A 19,194-nucleotide genomic window follows, 5' to 3' on the forward strand; every position below is an offset into this window, starting at 1 on the left:
TTTCCAAATTTATTTTTACCTCTTCTCCTTGAAAATCTAAAACCCTGGAACAGCCTTGGCTACCCCTCTAAACGCTGCTGGACAGTGGGCTCATTAGAGCGGCCACCATCGCTGCTGGTGCGGTACTGTGAGGGAGAACCTCACGGCGCAGTGGCACCAGCCCCGCCGAAACGGGCGGACGGGAAAAACCCATGAAGAGAAGCCACGGTAGGGGACAAGGAGGGACAAGGAGGGACAAGGAAGGACAAGAAGGGACAGGAGGGTCAGGGAGGAACAAGGAGGGACAGGGAGGGAAGGAGGCATTCCCACCTGCCCCGTCCCTCTCCTCAGCCCTGCCGCCATTTCGGGAGCTCTGTGCGGGCGTGCGGCTCCCCCTGGCGGCCTCACAGCCGTCCCGTCCCGGTGGCCATGAAGTCCATGTTCGTCACCGTGAGCACCACCAGCTTCGATGAGCTGATCACCGCGGCCCGCTCCCCGCCCGCGCTGCAGGTCAGTCGGCCGAGACACCGACACCGGCCCTGGCCCGGGCCTGCCCTCCCGGGGCTGGCGCCTGTGCGCCGCGGGCTGCCCTGCCCTCCCTGCCGCATCCCGGCAGCAGTGCCGGGGTGCCTGAGGGCGCCGTGGCGGTTCGGGGGTGCCCGGCGGAGAAGCATGAAGTGTTGCTTGAGGAAGGGGAGGGACGGCCTGTGGGACGGGGAGGGGGGGGGGGGTGATACCGGGGCCGGGGCCGTCTGGAGCTGGGCACAGCCCTCACACAGCCTCTCTATCCCCGCCTCATCCCCTTCGTTCCACCTCCGTCATCCCCCCCTTCTTCTCCTTCTCTCTCTCCGTCCCCCCTCCCCACCATCTTCTCCGCCCCCCTTATCGCCTCCATCCCCCGGTGCCCTGCCCGCAGGCGCTGCAGAGCCGCGGGTACCAGAAGCTGGTGCTGCAGGCGGGCTGGGGCTCGCTGCCGCAGCCGCAGCCCAGCAGCAGCCCGGCCGCGGCGGTGGAAGCGTTCCGGTTCAAGGACTCGCTGGCTGAGGAGCTGCAGAGCGCAGACCTGGTCATCAGCCACACAGGTACAGCCCGGCTGCTTCTGGGGCTGCGGGAGCTCCGTGGGATGAGGTCTCTTCAGCCCGGGGTGAGCTGGCTGGGAGTGCTGAGCTCCACAGCTGGGTTGTTCAAGAGGCTCCCCTCTTTCAGCAGCGAGTAGGGGGATATTTGATCTCTCACCATGTTTTCTGTTCCTCTTGTAGGTGCTGGTAGCTGCCTGGAGACTCTAGAGAATGGAAAACCACTAATAGTAGTAATAAATGACAAGCTGATGAACCATCAGCTTGAGCTGGCCAAACAGCTGCACAGAGATGGCTGTGTCCTCTACTGTAACTGCAGGTATGGAGCTGCTGGGGCTGTTCCTGCTGGGCAAGAGCATTCAGTCCATGTGACTGCACAGCTGAGAACGCAACAAGGTAATTTACATCCTTCTCTGTCATCTCCATCTGGATATTACATTTTCCAGAGTGAATAGACTAACACTATGTAGAAATTTACCACACTTACCAAGCTTTTTTACCACAATAATTATTTTTTTACCACTTATAAATATTTTTTCATTTGAGGTAACATATATTTAGATTAAAAAAAGAAAAACACTTCAGGGGATTAATAAAGCAGATATAGATTTTATCTGGTTAGTAACTTTAAATACCCCTGTCTTTCAGGTACTCATTCAGGCTGCCCTTTTAACCAAACTTCCTTAATCCACCATACCATCTGACAAGTAGTTTCACAGATCCACTGCCTGTCACTTCAGGAGCAAAATTTAAACTAAACTAACAAAAACACACAAAAAACCCCCTACCCCACAAGCAAACAATGTGTGAAAAAATCCCACCATCACCAAAACTCCTAGCTCCTTTTTTTAGAGTTCATCCTGACTCCTGTTGGGTTTATTTCTCCTCCTGGTTTTGACTGTATCTTACTGTTTTCTCTTTACTCATGATTGACTCCACTCTAAAAATAAAAGATGACTTTTAAACTGAAGGCAGAAAAAATGTAACGCCCTTTACTTAGTCTGCATCTTGTTCCTTTGCCTTGCAAGCAGAGTTTCCTATGTTTCAGACGAGCTTTCTGAACAGACCAGGCCTGGCATTCATTTAAATTGAGCAAGTTTCCTAAACTTATTATCTTGGTGCTTCTGTCAGCTTTGGAATATTTATTTCTTTGTGTTGGGCAGTGCCAAGCATTCGAGCCTTATTTGCAGCCTGATACTAGCAAGTGACAGATTGATGTAGCTGTTCTTTCTGACCCTTTCTGTGATCAGGGGAGAACTCTTCCATGTGTTCAAATAGGATGGATTTCCTCTTATGGTTTATGGAGCAGAGCCTCAGATCTTGCTCAGTCTCCCAGCACTGTGACCACAGAAGATTAAAAAGTGTCAAAGTTGAGTTTGTCTCAGAAAGCTGATGGAAGTGTGTTCTCAGCAAGGCTCCCTACCAGCCAGTGCTGGCTGGGGCCTGCTGCTCTGGGCATTCTCTTCCTTTCCATACATATCCTTATTTAATATTTCCATGCTAAAGAATTATGTATGGATGCATAGAAAGAAAATTGTATTTAAAATTTTCCCATGGGGTGGCTATTTCTTTAATTTTTGCTTTTGGTCTCTTTTTACTGCACTCTTGTGGAGACAATGCAGTCAATGAACTTGTCAGCTTTTAAACCTTTTCCTCCTGGACAGCCAGAAAAGTTTGCTTCATTCTTGAATAAAGTTCTTGGGTTACAATAAACAAAACAGAGAAATAAAAAAGTTGGAACAAAATGTGTCATCTCCTCCACTTAAGATCTGCAGCTGGGCCAAACACTCAAAGAAAATTTCATTTAATATTAACTGATATTAGTGTCAAACTCATTCAGCTTTATGCATAAAAGAGTACAATGCCAATAAGGAGGGAGTATGGACTGTCGTGCGGCATGGACAGACATATTTCTGTCACAAAAGCTGCACTGGAATGGGAATTCCACCGATGAGGACAAGTTAAACTACTTCTTTACAGGCATGGCATATGCCTTCTGGTCTCTTGACCTTTTTTGCTAAACACAGGTGGAAATGTGAAATACAACGCTGTGTTTCATGTCAGGTACAAACAGGCGACGTGTATTTGTGAATGAGAAATGTGTGGACCCAGACAATGGGCGAGCTGTGAATTCTATTAATAAGTGAGGAAAATAAAGCATGGAAAAAGGCCTTTGAACCTATCTTTGGTTTGCAATTAACGCTGGTTGATTTAGGAGCATTGGAATTAAGGTGTTAAAGATAAGGCTTTTTGCTTGCATTGAATCCATAAAGAGCTCTGCAATAATAATCTTTTGAAGCATAATTTTAGAATATTACTTGTATCCTTGAAACTATAGCTTTGGAATATATAAAAAGGAAATATGCTTATCTCACGCCTTATTGAAGCAGAGAAAAACAGCTTGAGAAAGGAAGATGAACATCACCTGAAGCGTTATGAACAAAAATTCTGCCAATTTTTTTTTGTGAGAAAAAGCTTACCGTGGTTGCTGCTGGGCTGCTGCTTGTGTTATGGTAATTATGGGTCGTTGTCGTTAATAGTTGGTTTTGTATCAGTAAAAACTCCAGCTGGGACCAAGTTAATGGCCCTTCTCTGAGACAGTGAAGGGTGGAGACCTCCCAAACAGTGAGGAGAAGAGACTTTAGGGGGGGGAATATGCAAAATAACTCCAGGACCAGCATGCCATGAGAAGCTACTGCTTCTAGCTTGCTAAAAAAGACCTCAAAACAACAAGCCACCTAAGAGCTGAGAGATTGGAGTGATGTCTGGACGTCAGGAACGGAGCGCTGAGCCTGCAGAGATGCTGAACACCGTCGCATTCCCTCTCACCCTGAGCACGGGAGTTGTCTCGATGCCGGGAGCAGGCCAAGAGAGGTGGCAGGATTAACATCGGAAGGGGTCACCACGCCCTAAAGGCTCCCACGAGGACCGGACCCCCAGCTCTGCCCCTAGTGGACAAAGCTGCGCATGTCCTCCTCCTCCAAGTCACCCGGGGAGAGGCGACGGGAAGCTGCAGCCCCTTCCGAGCTGCCCAATCCTGAGCTGATCACTTTTAATAAAGGCACTAAAAGGAGAAAAAGTCTCCTGCCCTGTTTATTTTAGCTTGGGCGCTCGTCCGCAATTACCACGCCAGAAGAGGACACCAGGACTGGCCATCTTGGACCTCCAGGACAGCTGGCTATCAGGACCAGAGAGATCGGCTCAGGACCAGCGACACAGAGGAGCACTGGAGCACCAGACTGGTGAGAAATCCGGTGGCAGGAGTGGGAGACGTGCGCATGTGTGTGTGAGTGAGACGAGGGCTGGCAGCCGGACCTTCGGAGCAAGAGCGGACCTCTTGGTACCACATTTCCGAATGTTCGCGAGAAAGCCAGCCGGGAACAGGGGAAAGTGAGTGGAATTAGCGTGAGTGAGTCGTCTCCTAAGGGGGAAAAAAAAGGGCTCCCCCTCTCTGGGCATGTGGAGGGAATAGTTGTATGAGTGGAACGCACGAAAAGTAAGTCCTGACAGAGGGAAGTCAGGCAGATTGTAAGTCCCGAGAAGGATTCGGGTAGCTCACAAGCCCTGCAGGCAAAGTAAGTCCTGACAAAGGAGTCAGGCACAAACCCCAGCGAAGGAGGCTGCGTGTTGTTTTTAAGTCCTGATACGGTGAAGCCTAAAAATTGGCACGTTAGGCAAACTAAAAATCAGGCAGCAGCTCTTCCTGACTGAGGGAGTCAGGCACAACCTGGATTCTTAGGCTGACGTTTCATGTGTTCAAGTCCTGATAGATGTAAGACCTGACATTGGGAAAGTTGGACAATCAAGAGATCGGGCAGTTGTTTCAGTATAAAGTCCTGAGCATCATGCAGAAATTTGAAGTTCGGTGGAGGAGGCTGAAGCTCCTCAAACAAGAGGTTTATTTTTTTTAATTACCTGTCAGTAGAGGCACCTTTGGGATTTTTTACTGTTGAGACCTGAAAAATGGGAGGGTGTAATAGTAAAAAAAGACCGGCAAGAGACTGAGGAATATACCTTCCAATAGTCCCTTAAGAGAACTGTTGGAGAGATGGGGTTCTATAGAGGCCACAGAGGGATTAGATAAAATGAAAATGATCCACTACTGTGTAGAAGTGTGGCCGGAATTAGAGGTGCAAGGAGGATGGCCTTGGTGTGGGACAACGGACAAGTGGATGTGCCAACAACTAAATCATCTGACAGCTCGAGGAGATACTGATCCTGAGCAATTACTGTATGTATCTTGCTGGTTAAAGAATGCTATTGGGGATGAAGGGGTGCGAATTTGTAAGGTACAGAAGAAGAAGTAGATTCTTTTAGGTCCTGCTTAGGTTATTTTAATCTGTTCATAAATTGACATGTGCAAATGTGAATGTGACACTGTGTCACTGTGAATTGACATGTGACACTGAATCCAAGTACCTCCTCATGCAGTTTGAATAGACATGAAAATCAAGACCCTTCATGGCTGACAATCAATCAGACTCTCCCTACCCCCACCCCACCATTTCCCCCATCCAAGCCCTGGCACTCAGAGCAGCCTTGTGCAAATCTGAGCTCCCTCCAGCCCAGGCTGCACCTGCAGCTTTCAGCTCCTTGGCTCCAACACCCACCTGCTTTCCTTGGAGAAGGAGCTGTCCGAGACACAGAGGGATGTTCATTTAATCTCAGCCAACAAAGACAAGGGAAGGCACAGCTCCATCAAATGCAAAAGTCATTCCTGTGGTGGAAATTACATCTACTTTCCACAGACATTCTCAGAGCAATGGAAAACACCTTCTGTGGCCAGCACAGATCCCAAGGTCCCCCCAAACCCTTCCTGCCCCAATTCTGCCCAGATTTGCTCTTTGCACACATGAGTCACACGCTGAAGTCAGGAGCTCCCTCCATGCCCAGGGGGAGGAAAAGAGAGAAAGGGGATGAAGAGCTCTCCTGTGCAGAGACCAAAGTCCAAGTGCAGCCCATGCAGTGGGAACCACAACTCATCAGGTTTGTGTCCTTTGGCCTCAGGGACTGATGACACTCAGAGGCACAGAAAGGTTTCTTGTAAACAAACAGAACCTGATCATTTGAACAGTTTAATAACCATCACAGCTCTTCTCTCAGCTCTCTGGGATGTCCCAGCAGCATGTGACATGTCCCCTATCCCCCATGGATTTCTGTACAAGAACAGTTTTAGATCAGGACAAAAGAAAAAAAAGGTTCTGTGATAAATACAAACATAATTGAGGTGATGATTATTTTTATATTTATAATATATAAACTCGGAAATCTTGGTCAACTTCTTGCACCTCAAAGCATTAAACCAGTCAATTGAGAGGTACTTGAATGACCAGAAAGGACCTAGAGGAGAAAATCTGGGAGCAGCAGGAAGTACAAAGATCCAGCTGCTCTAAATGAAAAGATGTTCTTAGAAATGGCCATTAAAACAGGAGAGCAGGAAACACCTGATGGAAGAGTGAGATTAAATAATAAACTGAATAATGCTGACACAAGTAGATGAGAAGATCAGTGTTTCTTCTTCTGCCATCAGTATGCTTCCAGGGAATCCCTGTTCGTACTAGGAAAATTTTGCCATTTCTCAAAAGTACTCAAATGACCCACATAAAAAAGATCTGCTTGTATCTTATGATATAAGCAGGTATTAAAACCTGTGCCCCTTTCCAGGCAGACATCAGTTGTGTGCCTATGAACAGGCAGTGCCACTTGTGCCCTGAGGTTCCCAGCTGGGATTGGATCTCTCCGAGAGCACCCAAAGGAGAGCAGAGATCCTTGCAAGCTGCAGGTCCCTGACAGCCCCGCAGGGTTACTCTTCCATCAACATCTGCTCTGCTTCAGTCTGAAACAGGGCCCAGCATGGTGCCGGGATCATCAGAGAGCTGAGGTGTGTGCTGAAATTCAATGCCCTCCCCATCGCACAGCAGCCCTGCATTTCCCTCCTGCAGCCTTGGTCTCCAGCACAGCCATGGAGGCTCTTTGGGCTCTGGACTGTTGCTGCAGCCCCCAAGGACAGCTGAGCTCTGCCTTTGGCACAGTCAGGCCTGGCCAGCGCAGGCCATGCTCAGCAATTGCTTGTGTGTGCCTGGCCTTGCTGTCAGCCCTGGCAGCGGCCGCATGGCCCCTTTGTGGCCCTGTGCTGGCCCTGCCATGGTGGCCACACCCCTGTGCAGGCCCAGCCCAGGCCAGGAGCATTGCGGCTGAGAACGGCCCCTGTGCCATGGTGCCCACAGCAGCCTTGGGGCTCTGTGCCCCATGGCCTCCCTGCTGGGCAGCCTCTGCCAGCTCCTGCAGAGCCCGGGGCATCTGTGGGCCTGCACAGACAATGTAATGGGTTAAAACTTTAAGTTTGTTCATCAAAGCTGACAAAGTAATTCCAGTAAGACTATTGCATCACCTCTAGTTTGTCTAAGTAAATTTCCAGACTTTAAAGGATAAGGAAGATGAAACCAAAAGACAATAGTTTTCACAAACAGTTGTTTATCTGTTAGTAAACTGTTAATATGGGTGGGGGGTTTGCTATGATTGATAACACAGTATCAGCTTATCCACTCAGTAAACCTAGGATTCCAGGAACTCAGCAGACTGAGCCTAAGAATTCCAGGAATCAGAGAAAGGAAAATTACCAACTTTCATCTTCAGACCCCAGGAGGTGAACTATGACCACCTAAACACAAAAGAAGAATACGCAGAGTACTACACATCAGCCTGGAAGCAGGACTGTATAAGAACTCCACGGAAAATCAGATGAGTGCGGCAGTGGTAGAGCGGAGACTCTCCTGTCACGCAGCGCGCCCAGGACGCTGACTTTGCCTATTATCACTTGCTCTATCAATTAATAAATTTAATTTTATTTGGACTTATTAGTGGGTGATTCATTCCCCACCGCAACTAACCTATAACAGACAGCCCTGCCTCGTGCTCTCCAGACCTTTGGGCCAGCAGAGAGGCAGCCAGGGCTGGCCATGGCCAGGAACAGGCCCTGAGCCCTGCAGGAGGATAGAGCTGGGCCACAGCCAAACTCAGCTCAGGACAAAGCTGGGCTCAGCAGCCAGGGCTGCCAAGGGCTGGGCACAGAGACTGGGGCTGACAAATGTCCTGGGCACCCTCCCTGCTCTGTCCATGCCACCAAGGGCACTGAGCAGCCTCCTCTCAGGGCAACTTGCCTCTTTGCAATGCCTTGCACAGGCGCTGGCCCTGCCCCACAAGGCCTGGCCTGAGTCCTGCCCCTGCACACTCAGCCAGGCTGAGACGGACACTGATGGTTTCTGGGCCAGGCTCCAAGAGCTCCCTGCAAGCTCTGCCAGCTGCCCTGAGCTCTGGGCAGCACCAAGGGCCTCTCCCCAGCCCAGCCCAGCCGGCTCTGGCCCCGCAGCTCTGCTCAGGCCAGGCTGCTCTGGGCACTGGCCCCATGGCCTCAGCCCCTGGCAAGGGCACAGCAGCAGCTGCAGCTGCCACAGGACTCAGCCCGAGCCATGGGGGAAGGTGCTTGGCCAAGGCCAAAGGAGGCTCCCTGGCTGCCCTGCTCCCCTCGGGCTGAGGTGCTGAGAGCTCTGCAGCCCCTGCTGCCATCCCATCTGCCCAGGGCAGCACAAGAGTCCAGGCCTTGGGGCCCTCAAGAGCTGCTCCTGCTCCAGGCCCAGGGCCCATGCCAAAGCTGGGCAGCCACAAAGCTGTGCCCATTTCTGTTCATTGTTGCTCTGATGGGGATGGACCTTCATCCACTAGGAGGTTGGTGATCAGTTTTCCTACTCCGGAGGCCTCTTCTTTCTTGAGCTCTTCAGTTCACAAATTCACTGAAAAAGGCTCATAAACATTTGTTCAAAATAGACAAACAAGAAAAGCCCATGGGAATAATTTAAATTTTCAGTTCTTACTCAAAATGCTCAAACTAGAAAAACCCTGGAAATAATTTATATTTTCAGTTCTTCTGTGGTTAGTCAGACATTTCAGAAGTGCATTTAAATTGAATATACTGTATTGAAACAATGCAGAGAACATTGTTTTATCCAGTTTTCTTTTCCTGTTTATACATTGATATCAGCAATGCCCAATTGATATGGATCCCCAGCGTCTTCTGATGCAGTCTGAACAGATATGAAAATCAAAGCCCTCCGTGGCTGACAATCAAGAACACTTTTTCCCCATCCCCTCCCATCATTTCCCTCACCCAATCCCTGGCACTCCTATGGATCAGGAATGGTGTGGCCAGCAGGAGCAGGGCAGGGATTCTTCCCCTGTGCTCAGCACTGGTTGGGCAGCATCTCGAGTGCTGTTTGCAGTTCTGGGCTCTCCAATTGAGGAAGGACATGGAGGGGCTGGAGCGTGTTCAGAGAAGGGCAACAAGGCTGGTGAGGTGTCTGGAGCACAAGTCCTGTGAGGAGCAGCTGAGGGAGCTGAGGTTGTTTATCCTGGAGAAGAGGAGGCTCAAGGGAGACCTCATCACTCTCTACAACTCCCTGACAGGAGGGTGCAGCCAGGTGGGGGTCAGGAATTTTTCCCATGAAACAGTGACAGGACAAGAGGACACAGCCAAAAGCTGCACCAGGGGAAGTTTAGCTGGACATTAGGAAATATTCTTCACAGAAAGGGTGTTTGGGCATTGGAATGGGCTGCTCAGGGAGGTGGCTGAGTCACTGTCCCTAGAAGTGTTTAAAGAAAGACTGGATGTGGCACTGAGTGCCATGGTCTGGGTGACAAGGTGGTGTTGGGTCCCAGGTTGGACTTGATGCTCTCCAAAGTCTTTTGCAGCCTGGTTGATTCTCTGATGATTGTGACACTGCAGGTGCCTGGGGAAGCCAGGGGCCATAGGGACACTGCGCGGCCTGGTGGCACTAAGAGGACCATGGTGACACTGTGTACGACATGGCAGCACAGAGCCAAGGGCCCATTGTGACACTGTGGGGCTGGATGGAAGCAAGGAGTCCATGGTGACAGTCTGGGTCCTGCTGGAACCACAGAGGCCACTGTGACCCTGCAGGGCCTTGTGGAACCATGCAGAGCATTGTGACAGAGCAGGACCTGGTGTCATGATGGGGCCATTGTGACACTGCAGGGCCCCATGGAACCAAGGGGCCAGTGCTGCTCCTCAGGGATTCCTGGAATGAAGGAAACATGTTTGACACCATGGTGGCCCTTGGGACCAAGAGGCCATTGTGACATGGTGGAACCAAGGAGAGCATTGCTGCACTGCCAGACCTCCTGGAACCAAGGATCCATTATGACACTTCAGGGCCTTGGGGGACAAAGGGCAACTGTGACACTGCAGGGCCCAAGGATTCAAAGGACTTTGTGGCACCAAGGGGTCCCATGGAACCAAAGAGACATTGTGACACTGGGAGGCCTCATGGAATCATGGAGGCCATAGGGAAACTCTGGGGTCTCATAGAGTTGTGGTGACACCAAGCTGGCTGGGAGTGTTGATCACCTGGAGGGTAGGAGGGCTCTGCACAGGGCCCTGGACAGGCTGGATCCAGGGCCCAAATTCAACAAGGTGAGGTTTAACAAATCCAAGTGCTGGGTCCTGCACTTTGGCCACAACAAGCCCTGTAGCACTACAGGCTGGGGACAGAGTGGCTGGAGAGCAGCCAGGCAGAAAGGGACCTGCAGGGACTGATGGACAGCAGGCTGGACATGAGCCAGCAGTGTGCCCAGCTGGCCAAGAAGGCCAATGTCTCCTGGCCTGGATCAGGAATGGTGTGGCCAGCAGGAGCAGGGCAGGGATTCTTCCCCTGTGCTCAGCACTGCTTGGGCAGCACATCGAGTGCTGTGTCCAGTTCTGTGCCCATCAATTTAGGAAGGACATGGAGGGGCTGGAGCATGTCCAGAGAAGGGCAACAAGGCTGGGAAGGGGTCTGGAGGACAACTCCTGTTAGGAACAGCTGAAGGAGCTGGGGTTGTTTATCCTGGAGAAGAGGAGGCTCAGGGGAGACAAGGCGGTGTCAGGGCACAGATTGGACTTGATGATCTCCAAGGACTTTTCCAACCTTGCTGATTCTGGGATTCTCTGAAAGAACCCTTGGAGCAGTTGCAGGAGGAGCCCTGGGCCTCCTCTTCAGAAGCTCCAGCAGCCCAGGTCCCTCAGCTTCTCCTGCCAGCCCCAAAGCCCATCCTGTCAGTCCTGCAGAGCCTCTGCAGCTCCTCCTCACTGCCCAGAACAGGGAGCCCCAGAGCCAGACACAGCAGCCCAGATGTGCCCCCCTGGCCTGGGGTGCCTCTGGCAAGGGAGCAGCACCAGGCACTGCAAGAGCCTGCAGACAATTCCTGCAGCACTTGTAGGATGATCCTGCTGCCCAAGGGACATTCCCATGGTGCCAAGTCAGGAACTGCAATGGGGAGTGAGGCCGGAGAGGAAAGGGCAAACAGGGATGGGCTGTTTGCAGGGCAGGGAACAGGGATGGGCACTAGGAAGAAATTTTTTGCCAGGGAAGAGTAAAGAAATCAAAGGTGAAGCCAAGGAAATGGTCAGACAACTTTTGGGGTGGCTGCCAGGCAGCCATGGCCCTGAGCAACAGCATCTGCAGTGGGACAGGAAACTCCCAGCTGATGGGAACAAACTTTCTGGCTGAGTGCAGAGGCCAGGACAAAGCTGAGTGGTTTCCCTGGTGTTCCCCAGCCCTTGCTGGCCCCAGGGGCTGATGGCATTTGTGCTCCCTCAGGTTCATGTCCCCACAGCAACATCATGGGGGTGCTCCCACCTGCTCTGTGCAATGCAAACAGGGGCTGCTGAGCCAGTGCTGCCATGTCTGTGCCTGCAAGGATGGGGCACCTGTGTGAGCTGGGGGAGAGGCCAGGGCTGCAGAGGGGGGATGTTGTTGGCAGCTCCATGAGGACGCTCTGGGACGCTGCCCTGGGCTGTGCAGCACACTGGGGATGGATCAGCCCCTGCTCTGCTGCTCCTTCCCGTCTCCCCCAGGGCCCTTGCAGAGCCCCAGCCATGCTGTTTGCCCCCAGCCTGCCCACGGCCAGGCTGGGGCTGCTCACGGGGCTTTTCTGTGCTGAGCATTGGCCTGGCCATGTTCTTGAGAGTGCCTGGGCAAGGAGCCTGGAGCCCCCAGGCCCTGGGCTGAGGCGTCAGTGCTGCCCCAGCAGTGCCCATGGGCTGTCCCTGCTGCAGCCCCAGCACTGCCACCCCCAGGGCTGTGCCCGACCCTGAGAGCACTCAGGCCCTACAGCAACACCAGGGCCACCAGTGTTGTGTTGTGTTTTTAAATTCCCCAGTTTTCTCCCTTATTTATGTATGCTCCCCCTTTGTTCTGTGTTAAATGGTTCCTCCCTACTCAGTTTTCCCACCACTGTGCCCCTGACAGTTAAGTTACCATGGATACCCCTTCCCCCTCCACTGTCAATCTCTTATGTTATGTAATTTCCCCTCCCAGGCTTTGCCTTATAAGTAAGTCTTCTCTCCTCCCTGGGCCCAGTCAATCATCCCCCACTCCTCCCAAGCTTCGAGAAACTTCTTCTCTCTGGGGGTTGTGGTTGGCTGGTGTCCCGGGGCCCCTCCTCTGCTTTACGTTTATTGGCTATATCCTCATGCCAGTTATGTTGTGTGCCTCCCTACCTATTCATAGATTGGTTTGCCGGGTTTCCCTCCCTTCTCCACCCCCTCCCTTTAAAACCTTGTTGCTCCGCCTGTTCGTTGCCATTTGCCGGGGGTTCTACCATCTGTTGGTTGCCCTCTGCTGTGGGACCTTCCAATAAACCGACCTGTTACCCCTAGCAAGTGGTCGCCTCCTCATTCGTCCTCTCAAGCGCAAATAGTCCGATTCCGAGATCCAGCCCAGCCCGAGGCCAAGACGCCAAGGGGGGCTGGCCTCCGATGCGTAGGGGCGTCGGCCATTCTCACCCCTTCAGCTAGCCGGACTTAGGGCCGCGAACGCCCTAGCGCAGTGTGGCGCCCAACGTGGGGCCTGAAAGTGGACACTTGGACAGCTGACCACTGACCGGACCCCTCGGAATTGGAATTACAGTTTTCCATTGGACGCTACGCTACCTCGGGTAGTAGCAGACCCTGTTTTAGGGGTAGCGCTCCCCGGGGATTGGAGTCCCAGCCCTCAGCACCACAAGAGGAGGACTCCAGGGACAGAAACCACCGCCCAGTTTTGCTTTTCGTCGCCACCGAGTTGGTAAGTCCAGGCCCTGCCTTGGGGACTCTCCGGGCTTCCCCCCTTGCCTTTTTACCTCTCCCTAGGGGTACATGCCCTGCCTTGGGGACCTACTCCCTGCCCTCTTTCCTTGAGGTACTTCCTCATCCCCGTGCCTTTTTTGTTTTCTTTTCCCTGTGGGTGCTGGCTTCCCCAGACGTGGGGCCCGGACCCATCCCCTAGTCTCCTTTTTTTTCCCTCCGGCCGGCTCTGACTTTGGGGCGGTGGGGGGGTGCAGGGGTCGGTGGTTGGCGATCTGTTGTTTTAGTTTGCGTTATTCACTTGGCGAGTGGTTGAACCATCAGAGGATTTCCCCCCTTTCTAGTAGCAGTAATTCCTGTGCTAGAAAGGTGCCATGGGTGCAGGCTTGGGAAAATCCCAAAAGGAGGTTTACTATGTTGTGAAAGGTTTATTGCTTGGGAATGGGCAAAAGCCCCCCAAGCAAGCGTTGAAATGTTTAGTTAGATGGATCTTTTCTAAGTTCCCCGAAACCTCCCCGGAACTTGTAAAGCAGCCACGATATTGGGCAGCTGTTATAGCGAAATTAGACGAGGCCATAAATTCTGGGGAGGCGAAGTTGGCCACCGTGGCTTATTGGGCGCGTAGGGTGCATGCAGCACTCCGCGTGTTTGGGGAGCTTAAGAAAGGTCCTGCTGGTTCTAGTTTATCCCCTCGTTCCCCTCGTTCTGTTGCCCTTGCCCCTCAAACCTCACCCGCATCCCGTAGGCAGGAGCCCTCGAGGGGGATTTTAAGGGCCGACCAGAGGCAGGGGGTCCATCCTGCCCCTGCTCCCCCTCGACCTGCTCGGCCTCCCCCTTCGAGGAGCCCTGGCCAGGCTCCTTCTCTCCCCTCTCCCTCAGCCCCTGTATCCAAGTCCCCAGTTCTAAATCCCAAGGTTGTGCGGTTTGTTGAAGACTCTCAAAATGGCTCCCTTGGAGCCCAAGATGGCGGTGGCCATGCGGCTCCTTCTTCTCCTCCTAACCCTTTCCTCCCTGATGCCAACCCCTTCCTTCCCCTTGACCCTACCCCTTTTTCGGTTGTCCCTCCTTCGTATCCGCCCTCCGTCCCACCCATTTCTTCACCCTCTGCTCCTCCTTCGGCTCCTCCCCAGGTTCCTCCCCCAGTTCCGCCCCTCGTTGACTCCTCCTCCACTCCGCCTTTGTATTCTGCTCCGCCTCCAAACCCCACCAAGGAGGCAGAGAAGGTGGGTGTGCCGCGCCCACTCCCTCACCCCGCCTCACTACCAGACCCCACCTCAACCTCCTCCAGTTCCAGTTCCCACGCTCCCCCTTCCGGCTCCCACTCTTTGTGTGGATGACCGGAAGCCGGAGCAGGCGCCTTTATTGGAAGCCGCTCCGGTCACCTACCACCTCAGCAGGGAGGGGACCTCTCAGGCCCACTGGGTGCCACTTGCACAGGCCCAGATCAAGGAACTGTGCAAGGCGCAGAAGGACTACTCCCGGGAGTCCGAGTACTTCCGGGGGATGCTCCGCAATGCCCTTGCGCGGGGAGATCTGGTGCCTGCGGACCTGAGGGCCCTCTTCTCCAGCCTTACTAGGCCCATGGAGTTCCGGGTCTGGGTGGCGGAATGGAGGAGGGAGATCTTGGAGGCTCTCCCAATTCTCTGAGGGAGTCCTTCAACATCTCATGATGCGGATGGGCTGGTAGTTTCTCAGGAACATCTGTTGGGTGAGGGACAATGGGCAGAGGGGGCAGTCCAAGCAAAAGCTCTATTCCCGTCGCAGCTTGTGGAGACCGCAAGGGCAGCCGAGCGGGCTTTTTACAAGCTGCACGTGGTAACCTCCCAGTGGGAGGACGATGAGGTTCGGCAAGGGGCCCAAGAGCCTTACATGGCCTTTATCGAGCACCTCTACCGATACGTGGAGGCGCAGGCGACCGGGGACGAGGACAGGGAAAAGATGCTCCTAGAATGGCATATAGCAATGCCAACTCGGAGTGTCGAAGGGCAATCAAGGCACTCCCTCGAAGTCCCTGGCCCCCGGTAGAGGCCATGATAGAGGCCGTGGTTGGCCAGGTCGCCTTAACATCGCGACCTAAGAGGTCATCAGTAACTTTTGCAGAATGCCCCGAGCCGGACTTCTTAGAGCTGGAAGTTGCCCCCGTTGCTGGACCCCCAATACCTGGGTCCGGCAGGAGATCAACGGCCACCCACCCCTGTCATCTTTGCGGTAAAATCGGGCACTGGATGCCTCAGTGCCTGATGCGACTGGACTATCTTGAATACCGCAGGAAGCGGGAAAGGGAGGAGAATAAGAATCAAAAAAACTAGACCAGGAATGCAGCCCCTCCCTGCGCGACGATAAAAGTGCGGCGGGACAAGTGACATCCAGCGGGGAGGAGGGAGATAAAGGAGAGCCGCCGTACGCTATGCTGGACTTGTCTTACCTTCCACCTGATGTGACATACACCTGTGGTATTCAGCCCACACCTGCTCTTAACATCATGTCCTTTGCTTCCCCTTACAGGCTGCAGCTCACTAGAGACATACATCTTCCTAATAGTGATTTACAGCTGGTGTCTGTCGACCTCCAACATCCGGGTCACTGGAGGAAATTAGGACGTTGCAGGTGGACCGTCGTCGGAGATACAAAGCACACGCCGCGAGACATTTACATCGTCCCGGGTTTGGTAACTACCGACCGGGACCGTTTCGCCGTAGGGCTGTACTGTGTCCGACCCCCTCTCTTTCTCCCCAAAGGACAGGTTATCGCCCAGGCCATTCCGGTTCCAGGGAAAGATCATTGGAAGAAGACTCCGGAGCAAACATCGCCTCCGACGGTGGCCTGGGCGCAGGTAGTGGGGAGGGAGAGGCCCCGCCTGACTTGTCAGCTCTCGTTGGGCGGGGACCGGAAGATCGTGAGGGGTCTATTAGACACAGGGGCAGATGTGACGATCATTCCCTCTCAGGAGTGGCCGTCACATTGGGACTTGCAAAACGCTGCCGGCACGATTCAGGGTGTTGGAGGGCTTCAATTGGCTAAACAATCAAGGGGCGTTGTCCAAATTACGGGGCCAGACGGGCAATTGGCTTCTGTACGCCCGTTCGTATTAGATTACACCGAGCCTCTCTGGGGGAGAGACCTACTAGCCCAATGGGGAGCCAGAATTGACCTTCCGAAGGCTCCTCAGGTTTTTCGGGCAGTGGCCACTGAGGAGCGCCAGACCTGGAAGCTGGATTGGCTGACTGATGAACCAGTACAGGTCTTGCAGTGGCCACTTAATAAACAAAAATTGAAGGCGCTCAACGAGCTCGTTCAGGAGCAGCTACTTAAGGGCAACATTGTGGAGACAATGTCTCCCTGGAATTCTCCAGTTTTTGTCATCAAGAAGCCCAATAAGGATAGGTGGCGGCTCCTGACCGACCTTCACCAAATTAATGATAAAATTGTAGATATGGGCAGCCAGGGATGCCCTCCCCAGCAATGCTCCCCCAAAATTGGGATCTGGCAGTAATAGATATAAAGGATTGCTTTTTTCAAATTCCTCTTCACCCTGACGATGCCCCGCGTTTTGCATTCACGGTTCCGTCCATCAACCGTGAGTCCCCAGCCAAGCGCTATCATTGGCGGGTACTACCACAGGGCGTGAAGAACAGCCCTGTGATCTGCCAATGGTATGTCGCTTCGCTGCTGTCTCCAATATGTACAGCCCTCAGGGATGTTGTCATCATTCATCATTACATGGACGACATCCTCGTGTGTGCGCCCGACCACAGTCTGCTTGCCCATGCGCTTGACCTGACAACCAATGCGTTGGTTGCTGCAGGGTTCGAGCTCCAGCAGGATAAGATTCAGCGGATGCCACCTTGGAAATACCTGGGCCTTGAAATTACCAAGCGGACCATTGTTCCGCAAAAATTGGCTATTAGGACAAAAGTCCAGACCCTAGCGGATGTTCACCAACTGTGTGGGTCCTTAAATTGGGTGAGACCCTGGCTGGGCATTTCGACCGAAGACCTAGCCCCCCTTTTCAATTTGTTGAAAGGGGGAGAGGGGCTTAGTTCCCCTAGGGCTCTCACCCCAGAGGCACAGGTAGCCTTGGAGAAAATCCAAAAGGCCATTTCAGCCAGGCAGGCCCACCGGTATCACCCAGGCCTGCCCTTTAAGTTCATAATACTGGGAAAGTTGCCACACCTCCATGGCATCATCCACCAATGGGACATTGAGATAAGGGACCAAGGGCTGGGTGACCCCCTCTTGATAATAGAGTAGGTGTTCCTCAGTCATCATCGGTCCAAAAGAATGACAAAGCCACAAGAGTTGGTAGCCGAACTGATCCTCAAGGCAAGATCGAGGATCAGGGAGTTGGCAGGGTGCGACTTTTCATGCATACACATCCCAATTAAATTGGATTCGGGCCAACTTAAATTAAGGACCTTTGAAGAACTGCTGCAAACTAATGAATATCTACAGTTTGCACTTGATAGCTACACTGGGCGCATCGCAGTAGATCGGCCGGCCCACAAATTGTTTAATTCGGAGTTTAAATTATCTCTAAAAAAGGTTCAAAGCAGGGAGCCACTAGATGCCATGACAGTTTTCACGGACGCGTCTGGAGCATCCCACAAGTCAGTAATGACTTGGAAGGATCCTCAGACTCAGCAGTGGGAGGCTGATGTTGCTATTGTGGAGGGTTCTCCACAGATTGCTGAGTTGGACGCAGTCGTCAGGGCATTTCAGAGATTCCCTGAACCCTTTAATCTGGTCACAGATTCTGCGTATGTTGCGGGTGTAAGTGTCTCGGGCTGAACAAGCAGTTCTTCAAGAGGTGTCCAACAAGAGATTGTTTGAATTACTTAATAAGCTCGTGGAATTGGTCTCCCAACACGAGCATCCCTTTTATGTTATGCATGTTAGGTCGCATACTGATCTGCCTGGGTTCATAGCGGAGGGCAACCATTGAGCCGATTCCTTGGCCGCGGCTGCTGTGACGCAGGGCCCTCTCCCAGACATGTTCGGTCAGGCTAAGATCAGCCACCAACTGTTCCACCAGAATGCGCCTGGCCTGGTTCGGCAATTCAATCTTACGCAGGACCAGGCTAAGGCGATAGTGGCCACATGTCCCCAGTGGCAAAAAGACCAAATGCCTACTGTGACCTCGGGGGCTAACCCCCGAGATTTGGCAAGCTGCGAGGTGTGGCAGATGGACGTAACACATGTCCCATCTTTTGGTCGACTGTGTTACGTCCATGTCTCAGTGGACACTTTCTCCGGGGCTATCTATGCCTCTGCCCACACAGGAGAGAAGGCAGTGGATGTCCAGAAGCATCTGCTTCAGGCATTCGCTGTCTTGGGCATCCCTAGGGCCCTAAAAACAGACAATGGCCCTGCGTATACTTCCAAGGAGCTGCGGAGCTTCCTACAGCAATGGGGAATAGTGCACAAAACCGGCATCCCCTATTCCCCGACAGGCCAAGTCATGGTGGAAAGGGCCCACCAGAGCCTTAAGAAGATCCTATCCCGACAACAACCGGCGATGAAGGTGGAAACCCCCCACGTCCGACTGGCAAGAGCTTTATATACACTTAGTTTTTTGAACTGCTCTTTTGACAGCCAGAATCCTCCGGTGGTCCGGCACTTCGGCAGTCACCAGCAGCTGCAGCCGAAAGCCAGGCCCCCGGTTCTTGTAAAAGATCCGGAGACCTGGCGGACGGAGGGCCCTTTTGACCTGGTGACCTGGGGGAGGGGATATGCTTGTGTGTCCACTCCCTCAGGCCCCAAGTGGGTACCATCCAAATGGGTCAGGCCCTTTGTCCCGAAGCAGAGGACAAAGCAGGAGGCGGTACCACAGGTCCGGCAGGCATATTGGCGTCGGCGGAGGAAGTCACGCAATCATCCTTTGTCTTTCTCTCCTGGTCTCCTCCCAGTGACTGAGGAGCCCTCCCCTCCTTCTTCACCTCCACCCCTGGATCTCTTATGTTATGTTGCCTCCTATTCACCCCCGGCTCCAGTTATGACCCCTCGCACGTTTTATCTAAATTG

The 19,194-nt window shown here is 52.9% G+C and overlaps 1 protein-coding gene across 3 annotated transcripts; it reads left to right on the forward strand.

Annotated features, from left to right (window-relative positions):
- Window positions 1-408: 408 nt before the first annotated feature.
- LOC134414041 (UDP-N-acetylglucosamine transferase subunit ALG13 homolog) lies at window positions 409-2,767 on the forward strand. Of its 3 annotated transcripts, XM_063148037.1 has the most exons (5): window positions 409-489; window positions 896-1,061; window positions 1,239-1,374; window positions 2,311-2,323; window positions 2,669-2,767. In XM_063148037.1, exons 1-5 carry the CDS (start codon window positions 409-411, stop codon window positions 2,765-2,767), a joined length of 495 nt encoding a protein of 164 aa, XP_063004107.1. The 3 variants fall into 3 exon arrangements, with proteins under 3 accessions (XP_063004107.1, XP_063004105.1, XP_063004106.1); XM_063148035.1 differs by lacking the exon at window positions 2,311-2,323 and having other exon boundaries at window positions 1,239-1,393; XM_063148036.1 differs by lacking the exon at window positions 2,311-2,323 and having other exon boundaries at window positions 1,239-1,373; window positions 2,655-2,767.
- Window positions 2,768-19,194: the final 16,427 nt, after the last annotated feature.

Source organism: Melospiza melodia, unplaced genomic scaffold (genome assembly GCF_035770615.1).
Source record: "Melospiza melodia melodia isolate bMelMel2 unplaced genomic scaffold, bMelMel2.pri scaffold_99, whole genome shotgun sequence".
In the NCBI taxonomy this organism is placed as follows: Eukaryota; Metazoa; Chordata; class Aves; order Passeriformes; family Passerellidae; genus Melospiza; species Melospiza melodia.